Raw genomic sequence first — 22,505 nt, 5'->3', positions numbered from 1 at the left:
CAGTTAAGCCTCTATCTCACTTTCTCACCCTCACCTTTGATTCTTTCTCCATTGCTTTCTACTACTACCTTCTCATTGTCTTGAGACCTTTGTTGACATCAGCTTTTTCTTTTGGCTGTGGGATTACTGTTATTTATGTCTATGCTATTGGTCTCCTTTCCAACCAATTAAAAAAATGTTGTTGTCATAAGCTCTGAAAAATATATTGAAATATAAACCAACAAATTGAAAAGTTAATTTTATCAATAACTTTCTGGACACCTCATTGCAAAACACAAACCTGCCTTTGCTTCATGTTAAGTGAGTCAGTTGTAAAAAGCGACCACCTCTTGAGTGCTTTAGCGACTGGGGCACCTGCAAGTCGCTGGTGGCAGTACAACATGGGCCTCAACATGATGTTATGCTTGGTGGCATATGTAAGTTTTAAGTGGGGAAAAATCATGCCTACTCTCAGGGAAAGAGAAAAATAAGCTACTGAACTATGTCTATAAGCAGGTGCATTTAGTTTGACACCTGTGCAAAAAAAGTTCCTCAAAAATATATGGCTGGCAAATATTTGACATTTGGCCAAAGAAGCTCAGCGTGAAGCGCTTGTTGCACTCTTGAAAATGCCAACTAAGTAATCAGAGAACTTGTGACACCTAATGGGCAAGGCTGCTAAACGTATCAAATTTAAATCAAAATCAAAATATGACCTTGGTGACTATTAAATCACAAAAGGCTGCAATGACATTAACAAATATATAAAATAAATATAGTGTTTCAAAGTGACTGCGTCAGCACACTGTTCTGTTCCATCTATAACCTGAAAGACTTACTCTGAGCCACAGCAATATGACATGTTAAAGGGATAGTTCATCCAAAAAGGGAAATCTGTCATTATTTGCCAACCCTCAAGGTGTTCTAAACCTGTATGACTTTATTTCCTCCGTTGATCACAAAAAATTATTTCAGACAGAATGACAGCCTCAGTCACAATTCACTTTCAGTGTGTTTACATTCCCACGTGGCTCAACCGGCAGTACGTTGCGTCAGCAGTGTAAGAGACCCGGATTCGTATCCACGTTGAAACCAGGAAGTAATCGCACTCACTTAATCAGCGACAAGCGTGATTCAGAGGTTGCATTTTTCCCCCTAACATTTACATTTTTCCTCCACTAATGCTTAGGTTTTGGTTTGGATTGAAGCTGAGGAGAAGAGTCCATAAAATATGCCTTCCTCTTCACTGTATTACGTCCTGTACAGCTGGAAGGAACTCGCTTCACAACTAGCTTAAGGTGATCTCTCCAGGACATAAATGGAGCTGATATGTGCCTATATGCCCAACGACACTTATAGCTTTGGCCACAGGGGGCAGTGTTTTACATTTCAGTAAGCATACCCATTTTAGCTTAAGAAATGTTGACCTAATCTTTTCAATTCCACTGTGATATTAATTGTGCAGCCCTACTTATAGCCTTTATTTTTTTTTATAAATAAATCATAAGATGCACTGCTCCCACAATCAAGAGGTCACTTGCATCATTGACCTACATGTTTTCTCATTTAAACCACAAGACTTCTTTCATATTCTTGGCACGTTGGCTTCACTATGTGCATGTGTTTCAGGGACAGTAGGAAAAGATGCCTACACTCTTTGATGTTGCATGTTTGAAACACCACCGCTGTCCAGATTCCCCTAATACACTTATCCAGTCCAGTACCATGAAACCTCTCAGAGTACAGCATAAAAGCCCAAACCTACAAAAAGACGATTTTTTTCCCCTCTTTTTAGATTTTCACTCATCCTTATCTATCTACCCACTCATTTCTCTCTGTTCTCTCGTTCAATCCTGACTTTTGTTGCTTCTTTCAAAGGCGGTCACAGCAATTCCCAACATCAAAATTCCTATTAAAGCTTCAAAGCTCTGTTCACTCCTCCTTCAACATGTGCATATACATATGTGGATATGTGTACTAGAGCGCTTTACTGGAAGATATCCAACAACTTGCAAACATGAAACTAGGTGAACTAGCATACATACTTACAGTTGAGAACTAAACGTTACCCTTAGCAGTCTTTTAATTACTTATTAATAGCTCAATTAAATGGTTAATTTTAGCTCAAAGTCAACGGCATGTTAGGGTTCTCTCAAGGAGAAATTATCTCAATCTTTGTGTATATACAACTTTGGAGTGTGTATGTGAGTGTAGGTGTATGGAGATCGAAGATGTGTGCTTCCCTTCTAAAGTGATTCTTTGGAAACATCTGTTCAGAAAGTAAGACCATTACTCACACACTTAATGTTATATATCTACCAAAAAAATGTATTTCTCTCTCTCTCTCTCTCTCTCTCTCTCTCTCTCTCTCGCTCCAGATTCTTTCTTTATCTTATTCGTCCTACTCTCTATCTCTCAATTTCCTTTTCCTTCCACTTCTCTGCCTGTTCTCTCTCTTTGTGTTCTATTGATTTGAACTATATGTGTACTACTAAACAATCCTTCTGATCTTTCCTTGACTGCAAGTATTCTCATTAATGATCAACCTCGAAATCTTTTTCACACAACACACATACACACAAACAATTGTCCATGTAACAACTTTAACTCAGAATCAACTAAATGAATGAACCACATAATCCAATTAAATGTATGAAGCACCATCTGATGTAAATTCAAACAAAGACGGATGGAAATGGAGATGAGAGGCAAAAACAGATTTCCAAGTAATAATTGTGTCACTTAAGACAAGTCTATTATAATGTTTTCATGATGTCATACCATATCTCATTTAGAATGAATGAGAGAGGATGAATACATTTGTAAACAAGTCAAGTTATTGGTTCATTACTGAGGTAATGAGGTGAAGCTGCTTTGAAATGATGGGTATTGTGAAAAGCAACATACAAATAAAAATGACATGACTTACGTAAGTTAACAAAACAATAAATTATCAATGGCTCAGTTCATATCAAATGCAATTCCTTAATTCATCAAAGGTAGAAGACAAAAAATGTATATCATGTTGTTAATTAATTTTTACAATGATTACATAATGCTTAACAGATCATTAGTTAATGTAAATTCAAATACTTACAAATATTCTTACAATTTCATTCATATATGGCCTTGCACTTTTTAATATCTACAATTGTATATTATGATTAACCGATCATGAGCCCTATGTTAAGAGCACTAGCATTAATCGCAGCACTATGCCATAAGTCATAAGTGCAAAGTCAGTGGGCATGGCCATGATTTTTTTTATTTTGATGCAAGCATGCTGAATTAAGTTCAATTTAATTCTGAGGTTTTCTCCGGATATTATTCCACCGTCTGTGTCCTAACATAGTCCATTCCCTCAAGCACCAGTGATATAAACCAAGACAGCACATTCATTAGAAATTGTTAGTGTAAATGGTCTGTATGCAGTGAATCAGAAGAATTGAAAATTACGTTCCTTTTCAATAACTTTGCCCTTGTTGAATGTCGAGCATATTTCTATGACAGTAGCCTAGTTTCCATCCACTTGTTGCAAAAATGCATAAACAAAATTTGCGAAATTTGACGTCTTCTGCCTGTTTTCATTCAAATGACCTTTTATCGATAAAAATTGTGTGCGTGATGACATCATGCTTAAAAAACAAAAAACACTTTGTCGCATATGTTTTGGTTTATCACAAAATAAATCTGCCCTTAAGCCATTTCCATATAGAAATGTGTGTTTATCGCTAATCATGTACCTTTTGCCTCCCAGATGTCCCTCATTTAATTTCCTCCAAGGTTTTGGTAAAATGGGGAGAGTTTTAAGACAATCCTTTGAAATTAGTCAGCTTACTGTCATTTTAATTTCACAAATAAATGCAATCAGAAGACGGAATTGCAGTCAAAAGGGAGATGTTGCGCTTCTGATATGACTGTAATATTAGTCCTGATGTTGTGCCTCTCGCAGGTCGCCACGAGTTCTGACCCGAAAACAAACCATCATGGCCCTGTTCAAGCTGGCAAGCTGCAACAAGTAGTGGGGAAAACTTTCAGTCTTAGTATAAGGACCATCCATCAATGTGTATATGCTCTGTGCACAGCTCTTAAAGAAAAATATATACAGTGTAATATCAGGGTTTACATATATGATACATTTCTGATATTTAATAGGCTATTTTGAACAATCATCTAATCTAAAGCATCGCCATCCAGCAACTTTTAATGACCTACTGAACTTGATTGTCAGTTAAAATTTATTTTAGCATCATAATGCAATTTGGAAATAATGATTCTCATCCGAATTTGGATGTAGGCTCCATTAAATTACAGAGAATGTAAGTATTATGAATCATTTTCATCTACTGATGCATAAAGAATGGCTAGTATTAACAGTGATTGTATCGGCACGCACTTCTACCGGTCGAGTTTGAAAAAGTACATTTATTAAAACACAAAAAATTCAACCAAAACATTTCTAAATTGAAATTACACTTCAAACATTAACAAAATAAAATGACTTAAAAATCATTCTACGACAAAAGGTGGAAAAATAAATGTAGGCCTAGAAATCAGATAAAAAATATGCAATAGTAAATTTAAATATAATAATAATAACTGAAAAATAAACCATGCCCTATAAATAACACAAATCTCATCCATCTTTGTTTCATAGAAGACAGCTACAACTCTGATCTTCAGGTACACAATTTGATGTTCTACTGTATTTTCAGAGTTTGGACGTTAACTTTATTACCACCTGTTAGTGGAATCTCCAAACTGCAAATGCAGGAACTGAGTTTAAACTTTGCACTGATATAAGACATGGTTTACAAATGTCTTAGCGCCTATTTCTCAGGAAAATAGCATATAGGGCTTTGTGCCACTTCATTAACATAAAACACACCCACAGTTTGCGAGCATACACACACAATAGTGCAAACACTCCCACCCATGGCCACTTGCACTTTGCCCTGGCACAAAAATAAGATAAGATGTTGCCCACGGTCGTTGCGTGTATCGCTGCTCTTTGATAGCTCACAAAAATAGAGGCGCATTTGTCAATGTAAATTTAAATGCTTACAAATGTCATTAAACTTTTTCATTATTTATTCATAAATGAGCACTTTTTTCTTTTACATTTCTAAATGTTTTAAGAAATGATTCCTAATTTTCACACCTTCAAAAACTATTCATGTTGTTGAATTATTAATTAATGTCCAGCTAATTGGGAAACAAGTTCTTTAGTATGTAAGAACATACATTGTTTACACACAATGTAAATTTAAACAATGTTATTATTTACTATTTTCACAGCTTCACAAATCTTTAGATGAAACAATTAATCTATTGCTGAATAGTTTATGCAGGTACTATATATCTATATAGATGATATACATATGATATCTATATATGATATAGTATATATATATATATATATATATATATATATATATATATATTTTTTTTTAGATATGTTAAAATTCAGTAATTTTTTTATATCATAGATCTATTATAATGTAAACTGTTCTTGTTATTACTGTACGTGTTGGTGATATCTCCTTTCAAAAACTTTGGTATATTAGCTCAAAGCCCAATGACCATAAATGAACTAAATATTTATAAGTTAACTTTATAAAAATGTAAAATGTATGAATAGCTTCAACTTTATATTCAGTACTGCAAAAATATGAACAAATTATTAATAAATGATTTGTAAAGATATTGGAAATAGTAAAAGCATGAATACTTACCTTAACAAACAAACAGCAATTGTCAATAATTCATGAAAACAATTGTTAATGTTGAAAAGTGCATGAGCTCATTTATGAATCATTTACGAAAAAGTATCTTGACATTTGTAAGCATTCAAATGTACATCAACAAATTATCTGTTAATCATAAAATAAAAAGTGTAAAAAATATGCAAAGCTATATAGGAATAAAGGTTTAATAACATTTGTAAGTATATGAATTTACATTACATAATGCTTAACAGATCATCAGTTAATGTTAAATTCAGTAGTAAACATTAACAAGTGCATTATCACATATTTCTAACTATTTGAAAATACATCAACTAATGATCTGCTAATCATTATAAAGCCTAATGTTTGTAAATGATTTATTCGTGAAATTTATTATAAAGTGTTATTACCGTATTTGTTTTTTGGAGTGTGTGTAAATGATGACTGGAGAGTGGTGGTGGTGTAGTGGCTAAAGCACAAGGCTGTTAATCAGAAGGTCGCTGGTTCGAACCCCACGGCCACCACCATTGTGTCCTTGAGCAAGGCACTTAACTCCAGGTTGTTCTGGGGGGATTGTCCCTGTAATATGTGCTCTATAAGTCGCTTTGGATAAAAGCGTCTGCCAAATGCATAAATGTAAATGTAACTGACCTTTAATTTTTGGGTGAACTATCCCCAGAGGTGGGGGACTCGAGTCACATGACTTGACTTGAGTCAGACTCGAGTCGCAAATTTGAGGACTTGAGACTTGCTTGACTAATACAGATAAAAGACTCGACTTGACTTTGACTTGGTATTCATGACTTGAGACTTGACTTAGACTTGAGACAGATGACTCGAAAGGACTTGACTTTTTTATTATTAAATATTTGTATTTTTCATATCGAGAAGCCGATGTAAAATCTTTGGTTACGATTTGTTTTTGGAACATGATTGGGTGATTTCTATTACAATGCGCGGGGACCTGGCAACCTGAACCAACCAGGATGCGTCAGACCAGCAGAGGAAAAGGCATGAGGAAGCAATCATGGAAGGGGCCGTTACAAAAATAATAAAGTTTGGGTTCAAGGATTACGTTGTAGATGAAGGCTGTAAGAAAAGACCAGCGGTATGCAAGGTCTGCAGCTTAAAAATCAGTGACACGACCACCACAACATCCAACTTCACCCGTCACTACAAAATCCATAAAGAAAGGTAAGTTACGTGATTGTGTCTTTTTAGCTAACTGGCTGGTCGATCGAACATTAACTAGAAATCTAGCGTTAACGTTACACCCAGTTGCTACCAGTAACATTAGTTTATTAAGACCACAGAGCTCAACGCAGTCTAATACACCAGTCCTGCAATAAATTAAATTCAATATTCAGTATTGGTTTAAACAAATTTAGAGAGCTGTTGATTCAACTATGTGCTTATTTTGTTTATCTGCAGTTTGTGTTTTAGAAATGGTCCTTTAAGGTCCGTCTTTGAATGAAAAATACACACACACACACACACACACACACACACACACACACACACACAATCAATAAAAAAATATACATTTGCAAACAGAGGCACATGCGCACACTACCCCCACCCTGCATCCACACACACACACACACACACACACACACACACGCACGCACGCATACACGCGCACACATATCTTTATACATACTACTAACATTAGAACATGTAATATCCTTTCCACCACACTCACACATAGGGACATACACTCTTCCACCTCTTTCTCTCTCTCTCTCACCTCCATGCACTAAGTTACACAAGGATGCCTTCAAAGTCCATCAATTTGGAATGAAAATAAAATCTTTGTTAAAAAGAGAATGACCTAAACTAAGCAGTCTTGTTAATATAGGTGCGTATAGGTGTTGTAATGTGCGTTTGGTTTGGACATTTCCACACTAGCTAATATCTCAAAGTTAAAGGGGATATTCATGTCAAAGTCAGGCATGCTTGAAGAATTCCATTTAGTGGCATACTAAAACAATTAAACTTGAATTGTTTGAATGTGTTCATGGTTTGATGTAATGTCAAAAAGGTTCATTTATTTTTTATTTGTATTAATACACTTTTATTTTCTACTCCATTCTGTTTGTATTTGATGTAGTACTATTTGGGCACTATAACATTGCACAGGAAAACAATATGAGAAGTGTCACAGACACAGTGTCATATGAGAAGCACTTAAGATGCCTTAAAAGGTCAAGGAGAAATGCAATGTTCGTTAATGTTGAAAATAAAACTCAGCTTCACATTACATGTACTGTCTTTAAACTGATGTGGAATGTGGAAATTGCAGTAAATCATCAGAATTTCATATGACTTGACTTGTGACTTGCTTGACCTAAGCAATGACTTGACTTGACTTGCTTGACTTATGGCAGGGACTCGACTTGACTTGCTTGATTCTCACCACAGTGACTTGGGACTTGCTTGAGACTTGGAGGTTAAGACTTGAGACTTGCTTGTGACTTGCACATGAGTGACTTACTCCCATCTCTGACTATCCCTTTAAGCTCATGTGATGCTAGTGATTCATTTCATATGAATGTTTTTCCTACTGTTCATTTTCTCAGCATAGCTAAGCATGTCAAGTACAGATAAGGCTCTATAACTTTTAATGTGTCTGAATTATTATTATTACAACAGTCTGATCTTATTCCCTGTCTTCTCAATACAGCTGAGTGGAGATTTGAATAAGCATCCAAAACTTCTGTTCATAAAGTGTCTCTAGGCATCACTGAATGAAGGCAGATAATGAATGAAAAAGATGATTAGATGCATTGATGGAAAGCAATCCAAGAGCACAGCATAAGCGGGACAGAGAAAGAAGGAAAAAGTAAAGATAGTTTTAAAGAGAGACAGAGGGAGAAGGTGTGGGGCACATCAGAGGACCATAGTGCTTTGATTTGATGCTTCCTGAATGCCCTCTCTTCAAAGATCCACTTCACTTCTCTTTCCCCTTATCTCTTTTTCTTATCTTTCTATTCCTCTTTCTCTCTCCTCCACTCATATTCTTGTTTCTTACAATGGTGTTTCAACCAGACCATCATCTCTGAAAACATGCCTGCAAACAAACAATTCACATCAAAACCAAGGAATGGCTAAAAGGAACAGACGCCACAAACAGGGGAGCTTTTAGCACAGAAACCCTTTTAAGTATATTAGACTGCTTCTTCAACATCTCTTTCGCTGCATTTTTACAACGTCATCTTTTTATCTTCTTTACATGTTGCCTTTTGTACTCTCTCAATAGCTCTTATCCTCCTTTTTATGAAGCACTGAGAAGAATTTGCATCAAATTTGCGCTTTATGGATTCATCTTAAGACACATTCAGCTACTTACATTTGTACAGAAAACCCTAAATGCAAAGTTGGTTAGGTTTAGAAGATCAGATCAGTGGTGAACATTGGAAGAGTGTTTTTCTGCTCAAAATTAGAAGATTTAAAATGTCATATTATTGTGATACGTGGTTATATTTTCAATGTAAAATACTTTATCCTATTACAGTTTAATGTGCAGAGATAACTAAGCAGCACATTTATTAAAAGGGAGTTAGTAAAAGAGTCTCTCTCTCTCAAACATTTTCTAGATAACAAACTAGTATTAAATATGTTTGAATAAATTTACATATTATTGACAAACATTCAAAATACTTAGTGCACGATGATGTAGTGTATATACATTTCACTATAACGTATATTAAATGCAAATGTTTTGTTTTAAGTTGTGTGCAGTAAACGGTAAATTAATAGGTACAGTATATGGCATAGACTGGAAGAGGTTTTAAGCTTTGGCATCGACAGATCTTTCTCTTTCACTCCAAAATGCAAAAACACTACAACCAGTGCATGTTCTCACTGAGACATGCTTGTTGGTGACAGTTGCTATGGGCACTACCGGCTCACACGTCATCCACAGTTACCGTTTCACCCATTGAGTTGCTCTTTTGCCTGTTCTGCAATCCCATGCTCCCTTCGACCCCCACCTCTCCTTATTCTATCCCTCCATTAACACACACACACATGCACACACACACACACACACACACACACACACACACACACACACACACACACACACACACACACACACACACACACACACACTCTCTCACACACTCACACACACTCACACACACTCACACTACATCTGTTCCAACATTTTTCAGGTCAGAACAATCTGGTTTTCAAACATCTCGTCTATGAAACTAACAAGCGTTAGGAGAGATTCCAGTGGTAAAATATTGCAGGCAGGAGAATGAATTCTGGCTAATTGGATAGTGTCTGATTGCCTCTGATTAAAAAAGAGCTCTGTTCTGCCGGTGTGATATGACTAGTGTAAAAATTGTATGATGTCAAAAGAGACTGATGAGGATCTGAAATATGGCCATTTTGGGCATTAAGAGGAACTGGAATATTGCAAGTTGCCAGAGGGCAAGGACAGTGCAAGTAAAAATAACAGTTTAATCGTTAAACTTGTGTATTAAGAAACATTTTAAGAGGCAAGATTGAGAGGATAACAAGCCCCTAATAGTGGGCTAATTTTGATCATGATGCTGGAATACACAGTGCACTGACAGCACAATTTCGCCTATTACACAAAGTGCTATAGGGAATGTGATAAATAGGCATGACTGCACTAACAGCCATGACAGTGAAAAATAAAATATCCGGGTCACCAAGCCTTTCACATCCTAAATATTCAGTCGGCAATTTAAAGGTCTAACTTACTTTCTGATTGAGTATAAGTAGCGTTGTCAATTTAACACATTAATTTAGTGTGATTAATTATACAAAAATGAATTAACACAATTAATCATGCCCCTGACTCTTACTTAAATTCAGTAATAAGGAATTGTCCTACCATTGGAGCAGTTAGTGGAGCATGGGAGTGGTGGTGGTGTAGTGGTCTAAACCACATAACTGGTAAACTGGTAATCAGAAGGTCGCTGGTTCGATCCCCACAGCCACCACCATTGTGTCCTTGAGCAAGACACTTAACTCCAGGTTGCTCTGGGGGGATTGTCCCTGTAATAAGGGCTCTGTAAGTCACTTTGGATAAAAGCGTCTGCCAAATGCATAAATGTAAATGTAAGTTCAAGCTTTAAGTAACACCTAAAGTCAGCCCAGAGCTAACACAACTCACAATAAGCTATAAGCTGTAAGAGTACTAAACTATTCACAAGCAGCTAGATGCAGCATAAAATAATGCAGTGGTCTCGAGACACATTTTTCAAACTACTTGAAATTCATTGTGACGCATTCTGTGTGAACGTTCCCTAAGTCTACCTGAGACAGACTCAGTTTTCAAAACTCAATTGCAAAAATATTGCTTTGGACTGTAGGCCAGTGATAGGCTTATGCTTATATTCAACTATATGGAAATAAAACAAACAATATATTGGCTTATAAAGCCACTTTCTGTAATGTTTATTTAATGCTTCTCATCTTCCACAATAATGTAATGTTTTTTTCATTATCTTCATTTGGGGGCTTTTCTATAAAACATGTGAAATTTGTGATTAACTGTAATTAATTTGAATAACTAATTAGTGTGTCATGTTATATAAAAAAAAATCTTATCAATTAAAACATGTATTGATGGCTCTCATTATTTTTCCTTTAAAATATACTTTTCTCTTGCAATGTTTTTCCTTGACTACTTTGTGTTGAGACACTGTCAGATCTCTGCAAAAAATACATGTATGTCTTATAAACCTCTGATCTCCTGAGTTTCTGTGGATTTTTGAAACAGCTACATAATCAAAGGCTTTCTCGGATACAAAAGAAGGTAGATGTTTTTAGAAGTCATGAAGCCTCAAAAATGAAATGTGTTCTCAGTCGACAAGGTAAACACAAATCAGTCATTTCAAATCACATATTTTGCCGATTGCTTTCAGGAGTGCCATACAACTGTGAAAGTTTCATGTTTTCATGTAGGCTACATATATGTGCCCTACACAACATTTCAAGAAAGATATATGATCAAAAGTGCTTTGATGTACTGCATGCTACACAAGCATGGGGTCTTAAAGGATTACACTGAACCATTAGACCAATAACCTTTTATGGGAACCCAATGAACCAATCAGTTTTACATAATGCAGTTGAGGGGGCCTACCTTAACACCACGGACTCTGAACTCCGTGAGCGCCCTGTGCATTTTGGTTGCAGCGGTGGGGAGGTCCTTGCCACTGGCTATGACTTTAACCAGCAGTGAGTCATAGTGAGGGGAAATGACGGCCCCCTGAAAAGCAGAGGCACTGTCCAGACGAATGCCCATACCTTCTCCACTGCGAAACACCTGTTGAAAGATGGGTGAGAGGAAGAATTTGACCATGAGAAGAACTGCTAGAAATAAAGAGGACAATGTCAGTGTGTATTTGAATGCCAGCAAATAAGCATGCAGTTAAGGAAACATATTGCAAACTATGTACATGCACACACACACACACACACACACACACACACACACACACACACACACACACACACACACACACACACACACACGGGCATCAGGAGCTTCAGCTGCAATTAAAGGAAAACTTGATTGAAGCTTTTATGTTTTCAATTTCAATTTGATGGGTGTGTTCTTATCTTCTGTGTGCTGTGCTTTGCAGAGCATTATGAGTCTCAGCATGCCTGCATTATTTATGCTGTAATCAGCCTGCTCTGGCACACATTACTACATAAAAATCAAATTACATAACCATGTATGCCAGGTCTTGGTAAGGTCATTCTCAGTCATGTTCAGACAATCATCTGAATGTAAAAACAGAAAGAAAATAACAAATATAGAATAAAATAAAATGGGGGAATGTTACAAAATGCAGCAATGCTTATTTAAACACTGCTTTCACTTTTGTGTAACAATGTGGCACTCATATCTGAATTATATTAATTGAGTTATTTCTAAATATTTTTGTAAATTGACTCTGGCACTGGCATCTGTGAAGTTAACAGAACTGGTGGAGACTTCACATTTTAATTTGGTGATTCTGATGATGGCTCTGAAGCTGCAGACTATGTATGTATACTTTTTTATACAAGGAGGGGGTTGATCTCCAATCAAGGCTCAATGATGAGACTTTCTCCATTACCAAAGATCCAGCTACTTAGATCACCCTTAAGTCAATTAGTGATGCCTAAAATCCACAGCAGACAAGTCTGTTTCTTCATAATCAAAAGAAACTCAGCAAGAGGATGGAGACTGACCATTATGAATAATCGTACCTTTCATATGAGTAGCATGGTGCAAGTTATATTCATTATTTCATTATTCTGAAACAGCAGTTTCACTTCTTTTTATTTATTAATTGCCCTTACACCCCTCATCCTTCGCAATCCTCTGCATCATTAAAAATCTCTGTCATTCATTCTCTGATGAAACTTTTCTTGTCTCTTCTCCTCAAAGGATGCAGAATCCACTTGGCTCAATTCTTCTATCAATTTAATGCCAATTACATCTTCACAAAGGACCCACAAGCAAAGACAAACACACACTCCACTAAAAGCACATTTCGGTTACCTTTTTAGTCTCTGAACCATGCCTATTGACATCTTTAAAAGACACTATTGATCTAACTGATTAAAGAAAGCACTAATGCAGTGATTTTGAGTTTAATACTCTCAATCTCACATGCACACACATTTCACACATGCCAAAATTCACAAACTGTAGCCTAAATCACCTTGAGAGTGGAAGTGAAATTATGGCTTTCACAGTTTAAAAACTCTCACATTAACTGTGTTAAATTAACCAAATATTATTCAAAATTTGGAAAAGGATAAAATAGGACTGTGGTTTATATTCAGTGGTGCTTGTTAAAAGTGACCAAAACCAACCCCGAACAATCTAACACAGCAGCATTGGCTCAACCAATTGTCTAGACATGGATAATACCTCAAATTGTGTGGCTTGTTGAGGAGAGGTGTGCTCTTACTTTTCTTATTGTTCAGACTTTTCACCTAACAGATGATAAAATGGGAGATAAAACTCCCCATAAAATGGGAGATAAATGTCCATAGACCAATATTGAAGGAGGGGCCCAGAGCCATATCAAGGGACCAGAATATCATAGACAAGAGAAGATGGGCGATTTGACTTGGTTGATTAAGAAATCACCTAGCAACCCTCCAAAACACCCTGGCAGCCGCAAAGCAATGCACTTAAAAGCACTCAGATGATCCTAGCAACTGCATATCGATATCTCTGGCAACATATCACAACACACTAACTTCATGGAAGTGGATTTAGTATGGGCAAGTACCACTCGAAAATGAAGAAACCTAGTTGTTTAATATCAAGTTCAACTTTGTTTAATCCCAAGATATACATCCTCCTTACACTTACAAATGCTTAGAGATGTTATGTGTATGCAAGTCTTGTTAACAGTTATTGCTCTTTTTTGCATTGGCACAGAAACTTTGGAACAGAACACTGCTGCAAACTAACCTGAGCATGACATCTACACAATTGCACCTGCACACAAGAACACTAATTGACAAACTTGTTTAAGTAATTCCAATCAAATAATATAGTCGCCAGCAGCAATCATCAGGGTCTAAGCAAATTGGAAAAGAAGAAAAACTGAGCACAGTTGCCAATTTTGAGAGAACCAATCCTATGGTTGTTGTGGACACAGGTGTTTCCTTATCATTTAAAATAGTGGTATTATATAAATAATATCATTATTTATTAAATTTGGCATGTTTTATTAAATTATTCTGTTGTCCATGTGTGAAGTTTGGACAATAGACAACAGTTTTTTAAGGTGGAAACTGGAATCCATATGGGCTTTTAATTCAAGGGTAATGAAGGATTCAGAGGGGAAATTATTTTGATTCTAGTCTAGACCTTGAGTAGAAACACTTATTATAATGCTAAATGGCTTGAATTTCAGTCATGAAACTCAACAGTACATGGAGCAAGCTCAAATGTGATGTGTTAAGCCAATCAGCTCACAATTAAACAAGTAAAATCACAAATTAGATCTCTTTAATATCTCAAATGTTTCACCTAGACAGAAATGAGGTTAATTGAACATCAAATGGAAGATTTTGTTTAAGTCTAGTGCTTCTCACATTTGTCTCCTCTAATGTTTCAAAAGGAATCTCAACAACATCACACACTGGGCTCACATTTTTCTCCTTAGCTAAAGACTCTGGTGCTCTCACATTTGAATTCTCTTAAGTTTCAGAAGAGCTCTAAACAACTTTACAAACAGTGAACCAAGTCAAAGGTCCCAATTTGAACTCAAATATTTCTTAATACTACCATATCATATTTATTAACAATCAAATTATTCAAGAATTGAGTCATTAGCCATCATCATTGTGCCTTTCAGCAAAAAAAGCTCCAGGGTGATTGTTCCTGTATTAAGACTTCTTTAAGTCGCTTTTGGATAAAGGCATTTTGTACATCAACTTACTTCCAAGAACAAATTATCTACCCTATGCACATAAACTGTATAGCTTTATTGTCTTAATGTATGTCAACAAATAAGTGTAATTTAACATAAACTCTGAATTTGAGTGGTGGTGGCATAGTGGGCTAAAGCACAGAACTGGTAATCAGAAGTTTGCCAGTTCGATCCCCACAACCACCACCATTGTGTCCTTGAGCAAGGCACTTAACTCCAGGTTGCTCCAGGGGGATTGTCCATGTAATAAGTGCACTGTAAGTACTTTGGATAAAAGCATCTGCCAAATGTATAAATGAAAATGTAAATTTCATGTTGCTGAGTTTAGAAAGAGCAAGCTCTGAGCAATAAAATGTTCCTATAATGGAGTCTTGAAAGAAATTACAACAAGACAATAAAGAGATTGTTTCTCACACCACATTCTCAGTATTTACAAATTTTTTCTCAGAACTTTCTCATGTCTCCTTTGTATCTTATTTTATATCTCCTAAGGAATTTTAGGAGAAACATCTGAGAAACTTCTGATACTAAAATGAGCTGGGAATCACCACCAAGTCTCCTGAGCTATGGAAAAATCTTTTTTGTGGTTACTAATGTTTTATTCTATCAGCTTGCAAAATAAGGTATGCTTTAGGCCATGACAAATAGAAGCACATTTTTAACAAGGCAAATCTGGCACTGTCACACACAGCTCATCATTAGTTTAGGTCAAATCCACACATAGCTGGGCTAAGTCACTAGCAGGGCTGGACTGGTAATCTGGGATACCGGGCATTTTCCCTTTGGGCTGACACACTTTGGGGCCGATCAGGGGTGGACTGGACATTGGGAAACGAGCGGGCCGGTGGGTCAGCCGAGAAACCTGGCAAATGCGCCGCGATAGGCTAAAATGAGCCGCCGCATTATGCAAATCGGACCACAAAACAGCGCAACGATATGCAGAAAAGGACAGCGAACTTTTGGGCAAGTTGCTATGCAAAATCCCTGGCCGATTTCTCATCCCAGTCCAGCTCTGGTCACTAGTTAAATAAACTCTGGGCTTCCCTGGTCCTGATACACATAATGAGTCAGGTCACTAGTTGTTTAAGCCATTCAGCCAATCTGTCCCAGAAACACATAGAGATCTAGTTCATTAGGGTTACGCTATTCGGTCAAGCCTGCTCAGGCACACTTAGCTAATAAACACTCGGCACACATGGCTCTTCGGTGCAGCAGCAGAACACAAGTCTTAGTAGATCTGCATTGTGTCATACCCATATTAACATGCTAAATCATTCCAAGAGTTGTCAAGAATGAACAAGTGTGAACAACATCATAGTTGCTTTCCATCTTGTACAGGCACATACCACAGTGCTGGGATATGTGAGTGAATACAGTGAGTGGCAGTGATATAATGGAATAATGATGTAAACGTGTCTAACATGCAGACACACACACATGCTGGAAGCAAATGGAAAATAGGTTGTAATTTACACGGTCATGCAGATGGGCACCTCAGGGGTCTAATCATGCATGTCTGAAACTTCTCAACCAGCAGGAACTAATTCTGCCATCATATGTATGAAATCTGCAAGCATCAGCCTGTGCGTGTGTATGTGTGTGTGTGTGTGTGTGTGTGTGTGTGTGTGTGTGTGTGTGTGTGTGTGAGAGAGAGAGAGAGAGAGAGAGAGAGCAGAGAGAGAGAGAGAGCTGTCAATAAAACCTAAAATAGTACAACTGAATAAAAAAATACTGTAGGCTACTAAATAAAACTATAAAATGTATTAAATGTTTTGGTATTCGAAGCAGCCATATGAAGAAATGTTAAAGAAACTGTTAAAGAAACTAACTGACTGTTAAACTAACTAACTTAAAATTAAAAAAGCCATTCAGAATTTGATAACATAAAAGGGGCTCGACAAATTATGAAAAACTTCAGGCCAGAATCACCAACATGTTCTTAAGAAAATTAGAAAAGACTAATTAAAGTTCAAAGGATAAATTACAAGAAGTTCGTAAGTTCCTAAGTGCAATTCTTGCAATTCTTGAAAAATCCTTAAGAAGTTTTCCAAAATTTTGTTAAGAACATATTAATTATTTCTTAAGAAATTAATCTCCAAATCAGAATGTCGTAAAATAATGGGGGCAGGTTCATTTCAATCGGGCTACCAATCAGTATTTAAGGGTCATCTTGGAAATGGCATAGCCACACCTTAGCAACCATTTACGGCACCCTAGCATCCACCCCAATAGAGTTCCATTCAAAATGGCTCAGAAGGGTATCTTCAGAACAGAATGTAGTAGACATTCGGGGATTGGTTCTTTTCAGTCAGATTATTAATCAGCCAATAACAAGCTCTCTGGTCACTTTCTAGCCATGCCCTAGCAACCATTTAGAGCACCCTAGCAACCAGCCCTATTGACTTACATTAAAAATGGCTGAGAGGGATATCTTTGGACCAGAACATACTACAGACATGACAGTTGGCTTATTTCACTTGGGTGAGCAATCAGTCTTCATGTATCCACTTGAAAAAATACTTAGCAATGTCATAGAGACTTCATTGTTGGCTTGTATGACTCAGGACAATAGAGACATAGCCTTCTTAGTATCACCCTGGCAACTTCCTAGCAACCACATGGGCTTACCCTATCAACCAAGTAGTAAAACACATATCTCTGCACAAGAACACTGTAGAAATGTCCTATTTGGCTAATTTGACTCAGTGTCATGCTGGGAACACCTAGCAAAGTGTTAACTTTGCAACGTCAAATGACATGCTTGCATTAGACGTTGCTAACATGTGTTAGCATGATACTAGCATATTTTAGCATGTTCTTTATGTATAACATTGATACATTTAACTCATCCATCTGCAATGTGGAACCATCCAAAATAACCTAGGTATTTTGATAGTAGCCTAATATTCAAACAGCTCTTTGCAAACAGAATCCAAAGACCACTAATCAAAAACATAACATCTATAATTGCTTTTCAATTATCTATTTTTATTCATTTTTTTGCTTATTTGTGTCCATCAAATAATATTATTATGTTAAGCCCAAAAATTACTTTCTAAAACAATGTTATTTTAAGGTTTACACTAATTAAGCATTTTTGAAATAATAGGATTGAGAGGAAGAAACAGAAAGAGATTTTTATTCGAGGTGTGAACACATGTGCATGCCTGAGAAAGTGTGTGTGTGTGTTAGTGTGTGTGCGCATCTCTTCAAACGTGTGTGTTCTTCTCATCCTCGGTCTCCACGGAAACCAAACAATCCAACATGGCCACCTGCCAAAGCACCCCTCCCTGCGTCTTTCTCCCAATAAACACACCATCCCTCTGTTTCAAAACTAGGTCACTACACCTCCGCTGCTTCCTCTATCCCTCACCAGTCTTTCTTTATCTCTAGCTCCATACTTGCATCTCTGTTACCATAGCCTCCTCTTCTCTCTATCTCTTTTTCCCTCTCTTTATTCTCGTTTAACTCCCCTCTGCCTCTTGTTTTCTATGCAGTCAAAGTTTAAGTACTTTACTTGCTTGACAAGTTGAACTACTGCTACACATGCCCCCAAGCAGTTAAAAATACATAACAGAGCAAGAGAGGAAAGGAGAGATGAAGTCGAGGGTCCATTTCTTTTTTTTTTAGACAATCATTACATCTCTTGGCCTCCTGTTCCATTTTCAACTTTCAACCCTTTCTTGCCCGCTTCTTCAGGTACATTTTTATCCTCCTAAATCCATCATATTATCCTTTTCATCCCTTTCCTTTCCTTCTCTCTCTCTCTCTCTCTCTCTCTCTGCTCGCTCTCCACCTCTACCTTCCTATCTCTTTTTCCACAGACATTATTACACCACTCAGTGTTTTACTCTTTTCCATCCATGTCTCATTCTATTCTCATTCAGTTATACAACCTATCCAGTCTCCCATACCTTCCTCTCTTTCTTTCCCTCCCTTATTCCCTACATTTCCCAAGCCACCAAACACAGTTAATCACCCCACATAGAGGGGATTAAGCTGTAACTCACACTAGGCCCTTTGGCCTATAACTGCACTTAAGTGATGTACTGTGTATAGTGTACAGGCCTATTTAATTGCAAAAGGGGTTTGTTGGTGTTTATCTACATAGTATGTGTCATGACTATAATAAATTGAGCTCTACATTTAAACACAGCAAGCAAATCGGTGACATTCATAGCCACCGCTTTTGGTTCCAAAGTATAATTAACATGTCGTCGTCAGCCAGGTCTTTTTTTTTTTTTTACAAGGAGAGAATCCTTTGATCCAACCTCATAGACTGATCAATTGCCATGCAAGGCGGGTTTCGTACCTTGTGTAACCTCATCACTGTTTTTTTCTTTATGTCTTTTTCTGTCTTGTTTCCTCTTTCACCTCCTTTATCACTCACTCTTGTCCTGCTCAGTATGTTCTACATCGCAACTCAGCAGTTCTCTCATACTGTTGTGATGACTCTTTCTCTCAGTTATGCTCTCTCACTTTTTTCTTTACTGGTCATTCTTTCATCTCATTGTATATAACATGATCTGGTTGTGTTTCTGAATATTTAATATCTACAGTTTTCTACTGTTGCTCATCTTTGCCAAACATCATCTTTTTTTTTTTGTCAGTTCAGGATTTTTTAAGTCCCAAGATTTGTGCACATGAAAACTATTTGTAAATCTTTGAAGAAGGTTCTGTCTTTCTACCTCACTGTCAATTGTCTCACTCCCCTCATGATGAAACTTGCTGACTGAACCACTTTATCTTTCTGTGTTGTTTTTCCATCCATTCCCAGTTTAATTGAATTTATTTTCACTGGGCATTTGGTGTGTCCCTTGTTCCCTCACCTGCTGTCCCTACTTTTTATTGTCTTTGCAACTGCTTTTATAACGTGTGCCTATTCTTTCATTGAGAGTTACAGTTATCTTTTTATCCATTATCTTTTCCCTCACATTTTCATTACTTCATTTCTTATCTATCCTAATCATTGTCCCTGTGCTCACTAGAAACATGACCAATATTACCAAGTTTTTCTTCTTTTATATGAATCATTGAAAGAACATCAGCTATATGAACAACGTCAGGACACCAGAGACAATACAATTTTGTAGCTGCTCTTCTTTCTTAGGTCCACTCTTCAGTCTTGCGCCCTTTCTTCACTGGATGCGAGCTGCGTATCATAACGTTTCAAATCTAAGCCTGCTTCCATTAATACCAATGAAGCTCTGTATACTGCATGCGTCCATTATGATGCATCACGATACAGTCGGCGAAAGCCCTGTTTTTTATTTAGGTGTTGCAGAGCTACTCCAGCATACACTTTATTTTCCAGTCCATCTGAAATAAGATGATTTTTCTTACCTATTATCATGTGGTTATCATGTCATGCATCAGTGTTAACTTTACACTGATACATCAAAGCCATCTTGCGATGTTTCTGGTGTCTGGTCTACTTATTTAAATCATCAATTGCTTCTAACTCTACAGTACTGTATGTTGTAGAGTAAGTTGCAGCAATATTAACATTACAATAACTATGTTACAAAATTGTATTCGCAGCTTAGACTTTTCCAGTGTAGGCAACCTTAAGCCGTTGTCCCGCATCATCAGCTGTGACCAGTGTAGGAAGGATGTTAGAAATAATGGTTCCAAATAGATCCAAAAAGGGCTTGATGAAATAGGACAGGGTTCCTCAAACAGCAGCCCATAGGCCAACTCCATCTCATTATTTGATTGATTTCAATGAAAGAGTTTCACTGCCTGATACATCAGAGGACTCTAGGTGCAAAACTCAGCGGAGAGTTTAAAAGCACTCAGCGATCATCAATTAGTGCTTTGTGGTCCATATTCGGACCGGATACACTTCGCTCATTTTTGCCCATGCCTCAGTTACCATAGTTTCCCAAACCTTCATATATGCAGAGATATTCATTTGGGACTAATAGAAACATATTTATGAATGCAAATAACTTTTCTGCAGACTGTAAATATATTTGCAACACAGCTGATACAGTGGTACCTTACTGTCAGCTCATGCCCATGATGCAAAGTCCATAACATAATCAAAATCCAAAGGTTTGTTCCGTGTAATGTTCACCCAAAAATGAGACTTATCATCATTTATTCAGCCTCATATTGTTTCAGTGTTGGGGAGAATTTGACATCAAGTACTGATACTAATAACTTTACTACATCTTTCAGTAGCATGACAGTAGCTATTTTCACAATATAGTAGCTACACTACACTACATTTGTAACATCATATTGTGAACGCAGTAATGGAGCTAAGGGATTAATCAAACATGCTCACCTAACTGTCCTCTCTCTCTCATGAAGCTATTGGAAAACCAATATGTTAATATAAAATCCTGGTTAATTTTCATGTTGGAATGTCACCTTAATTAAATGAGTAACTATCAGGTGGTATTGAATTTTACAATCAGAACTAATTGCAGAATTAAACAATATCATCAATATCATATTATTATTATATATAAAACTGTTTTCTTCTTTAAATAGCTTCAATGCACTGTAGTTAGCTATTTTTTTGTTAATGTAGTAGCATGTAGTGTAGCTACATTGTGTAACAAACACATTTTGAGATGTAAAAAATATGTACAGGTTGCACATAATTGAAAACAATGATATCACTAATTGTGTTTACTTGCAGACAAAATGCTGCCCTGGCATATCAAGAAGCCAAAAAATGAAAGTTTGTCATTGTGCTACGATTTAATTTATGTTTTTGTCATTCAATATTTCATGAATATGTAATATACAGTACAGATTATATGTAATCTAACTAACTTTTTCATGCTGTTAGCTCTTAACTTAAATATAACTGTAATTATTTTAATAGTGAAATGAATTGGCTAATACACAGAAGAGTCAAAGTTCCCAGAAAGCTGTCAGAAAGGACAGAACATAGCTGATGTTCATACATTCCATGTACAGGCCTGTGTGCAAATCCATGAGTCTAAAGAGGCGCAGAAAGTTTAAGAGTCGCTTTTAAAGTACTGTCACACGTGGTTATAGTTGATTCTATGAATATATGTTTTGCTTTTCTGTTTCAAATGTGTGAATCAATAAAAATTGTTAATCGAAAAAATGCTCTCTCCAAATGATTATTAGATGTGGGAAGAGTTAGAAATATGATCACCATAAGTGCAAAAACCTGCTCTCATCCAGCACAATTAAACTTCTAGTCAAAAGGCATTTCAGGTGCAGTTTCTCCATTGGGTTGTCAAATGTGCATGAGAAAAACAATAAAGTGTTATTAATCACCACTTGGGGTTCTCAGTCATTTCCCCATTTTCTACACATTCTCTTCAATTTTTTATCACTTTGTCATCATTTAGATTCCCTTCTATAGCTAAAATCCACA

General features: G+C 36.6%; 1 protein-coding gene across 1 annotated transcript in view; it reads right to left on the bottom strand.

The window, feature by feature from the left end:
* The window catches only part of LOC127651876 (pyruvate carboxylase, mitochondrial-like), a 198,989-nt gene that overhangs the window by 99,007 nt on the left and 77,477 nt on the right, over positions 1-22,505 (bottom strand). The window contains exon 9 of the mRNA XM_052137919.1: positions 11,836-12,018. Within this exon, the coding sequence (XP_051993879.1) occupies positions 11,836-12,018 (183 nt within the window). The remainder of the gene's footprint in view (positions 1-11,835; positions 12,019-22,505) is intronic.

The sequence above is a fragment of the Xyrauchen texanus genome, chromosome 1, assembly GCF_025860055.1.
Source record: "Xyrauchen texanus isolate HMW12.3.18 chromosome 1, RBS_HiC_50CHRs, whole genome shotgun sequence".
Taxonomy (NCBI): Eukaryota; Metazoa; Chordata; class Actinopteri; order Cypriniformes; family Catostomidae; genus Xyrauchen; species Xyrauchen texanus.
The sequence above is the reverse complement of the archived record's forward strand: the minus strand, read 5'-3'. Positions and strand labels throughout refer to the sequence as shown.